This window comes from Sinocyclocheilus rhinocerous, unplaced genomic scaffold (assembly GCF_001515625.1).
Source record: "Sinocyclocheilus rhinocerous isolate Xijiao unplaced genomic scaffold, SAMN03320098_v1.1 scaffold1063, whole genome shotgun sequence".
Classification (NCBI taxonomy): Eukaryota; Metazoa; Chordata; class Actinopteri; order Cypriniformes; family Cyprinidae; genus Sinocyclocheilus; species Sinocyclocheilus rhinocerous.
Window position 1 is genome coordinate 1,145,002 of NW_015625586.1, and position 5,219 is coordinate 1,150,220.

The following is a 5,219-nucleotide window of genomic DNA, read 5'->3' on the forward strand; positions in this document are numbered from 1 at the left end:
GCAGAGTTTAGCTCCAACTTGCCTCAACACACCTGACTGGAAGTTTCTATGCCTAGTAAGAGCTTGATTAGCTGGTTCAAGTGTGTTTAATTAGGGTTGGAGCTAAACTCTGCAGGACACCGGCCCTCCAGGACCGAGTTTGGACAGCCCTGGCCTAGAGCACTTGATCACATTTTATGAATATCACTGTAAGTACTGTATGTGCGCTCTATTAATTTTGTCATTAGATAAGCTTTACCCTTTGTAGGTTCATGCACTAGTGACCTTTTAAGACACAGCTCTGCCTCTCCCTTTGAAACACACACACAAGACACGCAGTAAAAGTTGAGATTAAGTGGATCTGCTCACAATCTATGTCTGATGTAAATGGCATCTTTAAGACATTAGACCCCAGACAGAGCTCATGATTGGTGACCTGCTGTCCTGGAGCCTCTCTCAGTCTTGAGGTTAAAGCTTGTCACTAAAAATACTATTCTTTGAAATGACTTAAAGATGTTTGCTGTTGCTGTTTTTCAGTAGTAACGGTAGCAGACTGTGTACGCAGTAAACGGTTCTCATAAAAACTTTCACCATAAACCACCGCGTTTAAACGTTAAGCTTTTATGTTCATGAGTCTGAGTTTCTTTCTGATTCATTTGTGTTCCTCAACAGAAAAAAAAATGCGTGAGAGTAGAAAAACATTAGAAAATCCATTAATAAATTGAAATCAAAGTTATTTGCCTTTGAAAGCACTTGCGAGTTAAACAAGGATAATGGCATTGCTACAATGGTCCTAATGTTTGTACATGTGTGGGTGGGTGCTCGCTCGTCTTTAAGGTCATATGGCAGCACTGAGTTTTGTCCTGCTGTATCCTTTGCTTGCATGTTTCTGTTCTTGTTTTGAGATGGAAAATGCTGAAAATAAGTTGTGTTCAGGGCTTTTCTGGTTTCATAATTTGTTTTGTTTCCTCTCTAGGTGGGGTGGGCATCGCTGCCACTCAGTTGTGTAAAACAGTGAATGATGTCACATTGTTTGGCACCGCCTCGGCCAGCAAGCACGAGGTCATCGGCCAGGGAGGAGTCACGCACCCCATTGACTACCGGACACGTGATTATGTGGAGGAGATCCGTAAAATCAGCCCCAAAGGTGAGCACTCACACAGTAAACCAGCTTTAAGAACATAATCTACCATTCAAAAGTTTGGGGTCAAGATTTTTTTGAAAGAAATGTATACTTTTATTCAGTAAGGACAAATTAAATTGATCAAAGTGATACTGATACTGTTAAGATAAAGATACTGTTTTGAGAGATACTGTTTTGAGCTTTCTATTGATCAAAGAATCCTGAAAAAATGTTTCCACAAAAATATTAAGCAACACAGCTGTTTTTAACATTGATAATAAGAAATGTTTGTTGAGCAGCAAATCAGCATATTAGAATGATTTCTGAAGGATCATGTGACACTGAAGACTGGAGTAATGATGCTGAAAATACAGCTTTGCATCACAGAAATAAATTATATTTTGGAATATACTGAAATTAAAACTCATTATTTAAATTGTAGTAACATTTCACAATATTACAGTTCTTACTGCATTTCTGATCAAATAAATACAGCCTTAGTGAGCATAAAATACTTCTTTCATTAATATTAAAAAAATCTTATCTACCCCAAACATTTGAACAGTAGTGTATCTGTGGTTAATAAACTTTTAAGGCCTTTTAAGACCACCTGTTAATAATTAAACATCATTTTAAATGCAACATGTTCCCCGCTGACTAATCACCACAAATAAATCGATGGAAATGGTTTCAGTTTGTTGTTTTTACTTTGGGTGCTATGTGCGCAAATAGCCTAGTAAATATATATGCCATTAAAGACAAAATGGAAATCTAACATAAGAAGTCTTTAAGGCTTTCTGCTTTGCTGTTAGCAGTCTGTTTGTGTATATTAAACTTTGAAGTCCATCTGTCCACTCTGCCTTTCACATTTGTTTTTTTGGTGGTGTCTATTGAGGTTTTGGTGTGTGTGTGTGTGTGTGTGTGTGTGTGTGTGTGTCAGCTGTAACTCTTATCACGGTGTCTGATAAAACATTGTTTACTCTTTTATCTTATCACAAAAATGTACAAAACAAATTCCTTCCTTTTTGTTTAGCTCTTTTCCATGACCGAACATTTTATTTGATGTACTCCTCTGACCATAACAGTCTTAGAAATTTAGAAACACAGCATCACATCGATGACATTCCAGGTGTGTGTGTGTGTGTGTGTGTGTGTGTGTGTGTCAGCTGTAACTCTTATCACGGTGTCTGATAAAACATTGTTTACTCTTTTATCTTATCACAAAAATGTACAAAACAAATTCCTTCCTTTTTGTTTAGCTCTTTTCCATGACCGAACATTTTATTTGATGTACTCCTCTGACCATAACAGTCTTAGAAATTTAGAAACACAGTATCACATCGATGACATTCCACTCCGGTCAACACGAGAGCAGCGTTAACCCATAAAAAACTGTTAAATAAGGAACTTCAGCAATACATTGATGTGCTAAACTTGCTGTTGCAGTGGAGCTTTAAAGACGAAATCGCTTTTATTTTACAGTGCTTATTATCTAACCGCGAAAACACAGCATGATCAACATGCATTGCTGAAAACATCAAAATAATAAAATAAACATTCTTATAAAAGAAAGATTCTTTGATAAATAGAAATATAGAAAAATAAAAAAATATATTAGGGTCAGTAAGAAAATTTAAAAAAAAGTTTTTGAAAAGTCTCTCATGCTCACTAAAGCTGTATTTATTTGATAAAAATAGAGTAAAAACAGTAATGTAATCAAATATTGTTACAATTTAAAGCAACTGTTTTCTATTTTAATGTATTTTTAAAATGTAATTTCTTCCCGTCTTCAGTGTCACATGATCTTTCAGAAATCATTCTAGTATGCTGATTTACAATTTAAGTCTTTACTGTTATTTTTTCTGAATTTAATGCATCCTTGCGAAATAAAAGTACTGATTTCTTTTAAAGAATCATACACTTTTTTTTTTTTTTTTACCATGTTAATGAAAGCCACAAAATAGCGAAAATTAAATGAACATTTAATTTACACAATATTCGCTTATAATTCACACAAAAGTATATTAAAACAGAAAACCGATGCACTCTTTTAAGTTAAGACTTCTGTTAATTGGGCAAGCAGTTACAGTTTTATAGATACAGTGTATATGAATTAATGCAAGAAGAACATTATTTTGGTCATTCACCATCGGTGTCTTTCTTCCTGTGTGTTTTAGGCTTGGATATTGTTCTGGATCCTCTGGGAGGCTCTGACACTCATAAGGGCTACAACCTACTGAAACCAATGGGGAAGCTCATCAGCTACGGTGAGCCTTGATAGATACTCTGAGCATCAGCTCGCGTACACTCATGTTTTTAGTTGGTCACTTCGACCAAGTGCTACAGTTTCAATCTGTAGGGCTGAGGTTTTGCTGGGTAAATTGAATACATCCCAGCAGACAAGTCTGAGTAGCTTGATAGTGACGTATTACAGTAAATCAACTTCAGAAACACAATACCCGGAACAAGACCCCTTAAACAACATGGCGTCCTGAAGTCCCACCCAACTGTCTTTGTCCCTCCGTCTCTTTCTCTCGCTCACTCTCTTCCTCTATCCTGCTTTATCAGAACAATGGCTCCTCTATCTGACACAGAACCCAGAATGTGTCCGAATGTAGCAGACTGGGTCAGGTCCAAATCACAGGCCAACTCAGAGCTCGCTTTGTGTGAATATGTGTGTGTGAGAAAGAGAGACAGAGAGGGTTGTCATTGCTTTATGTGTACATTTCCCCCTCGCTAATGGTACGATAGAGTGTCATTTACTCTAATATCCTTTGTCGTCCCAATATGTGGCGTTTTGATCTTATTTCATGCTAATAAGCCACCTTTGAAGTGAACGGAGAGAATGATGGTTAGACTGTTAGAAAATGAAAGAGAAGACGTGCGAAATGAAGGGGATAATCGTGTGGAGAGACACTAAAACGAGAGGGAGAAAACAAGCGATGGAGTGACAGACATGGGAAGCGACGTGAGAGGATGTACGGACAGCGAGCGAATGAAGATGGGTCAAAGAGTGCAGTGTCGGAAAAGGGAGAAAGAGAGCGAGAAGGAGGGCCAGAGAGGCATGTCATTCCTCTGTAAATGAAGAATGCTCGCTGTGGGAGCCATTAAGCAGTAATTCACCCGTCGGTCAACCGCACACACATTTTACATGCAGAAAACTCACACAAATACCTATTCATGCTCGAGGAACATGCTCACAGTTCAGACGCCTGGCGCACACACACACACACAAAAACATTTTTACATGCTATAGGATGTAGGAATGGGTGGTATGATGGTAGAAATGTGTCGAGAGATTTTGTGAAACTGTTTATTCTGCCTTTTGTTTGGCTATTTTATGTTATTTACATGTGAGGGCAGTGAAGACGCATGGAAAAATACACAAAAAAAAAAAGGATGTGCACAAGGAATAACTTGCTATTAATTGGTGTTAAAATGTTTGGTTTTGTTTACTCGTGTAGCTCTTAAACAAAAGTTTTACACCTATTAAGAGGCTTATTTTATGCTTATTAAGAAACTTATTATTTTGTTAGAAATAATATTATCTTTTTTCTAAGTTCTGAATTGGAGACAAAATGCCTTTTAGTATATAATTCACTGATTTATCCAAAACAGGCATTGACAAATGAATATCTAAAATATAAAACCATTCCCATTTGTTTATTTTGTTGAAAATATTCTTGAAATAAGTCTCTTACACTCACCAAGGCATTTAATCAAAAATACAGTAAAATGGTAATATTGTGAAATATTATTACAATTTAAAATGTAATTAATTTTTTTAATTTTTACTGTCACTTTTAATCAATTCATCCTTGCTGAATAAAAGTGTGATAAAAAAACTTATGTATATTATAAATTCATGTCATCGTCACATTTTCTTGTTTAAATAAACTTTACTTACACTATCAGAAAAAGAAAAGAAAAATAATTATATTTCAACCCTCTACATTGCGAGTAAATCACTCGCATATGCGACTATATCTTCACGGTGTATGTATATGTGTGTGTGTGTGTGAATATGTGTGTGTGTGTATGTGTATATATGTATATGTGTATGTATATATTTATCAGTCTGGCGAGTAAACAAAAAAATTTACTAGCCAATGGCGAT

At 36.0% G+C, this 5,219-nt stretch overlaps 1 protein-coding gene across 1 annotated transcript in view; it reads left to right on the forward strand.

Annotated features, from left to right (window-relative positions):
- The window catches only part of vat1 (vesicle amine transport 1), a 30,243-nt gene that overhangs the window by 16,409 nt on the left and 8,615 nt on the right, over window positions 1-5,219 (forward strand). The window contains exons 3-4 of the mRNA XM_016571361.1: window positions 956-1,126; window positions 3,280-3,369. Of these exons, the coding sequence (XP_016426847.1) occupies window positions 956-1,126; window positions 3,280-3,369 (261 nt within the window). The remainder of the gene's footprint in view (window positions 1-955; window positions 1,127-3,279; window positions 3,370-5,219) is intronic.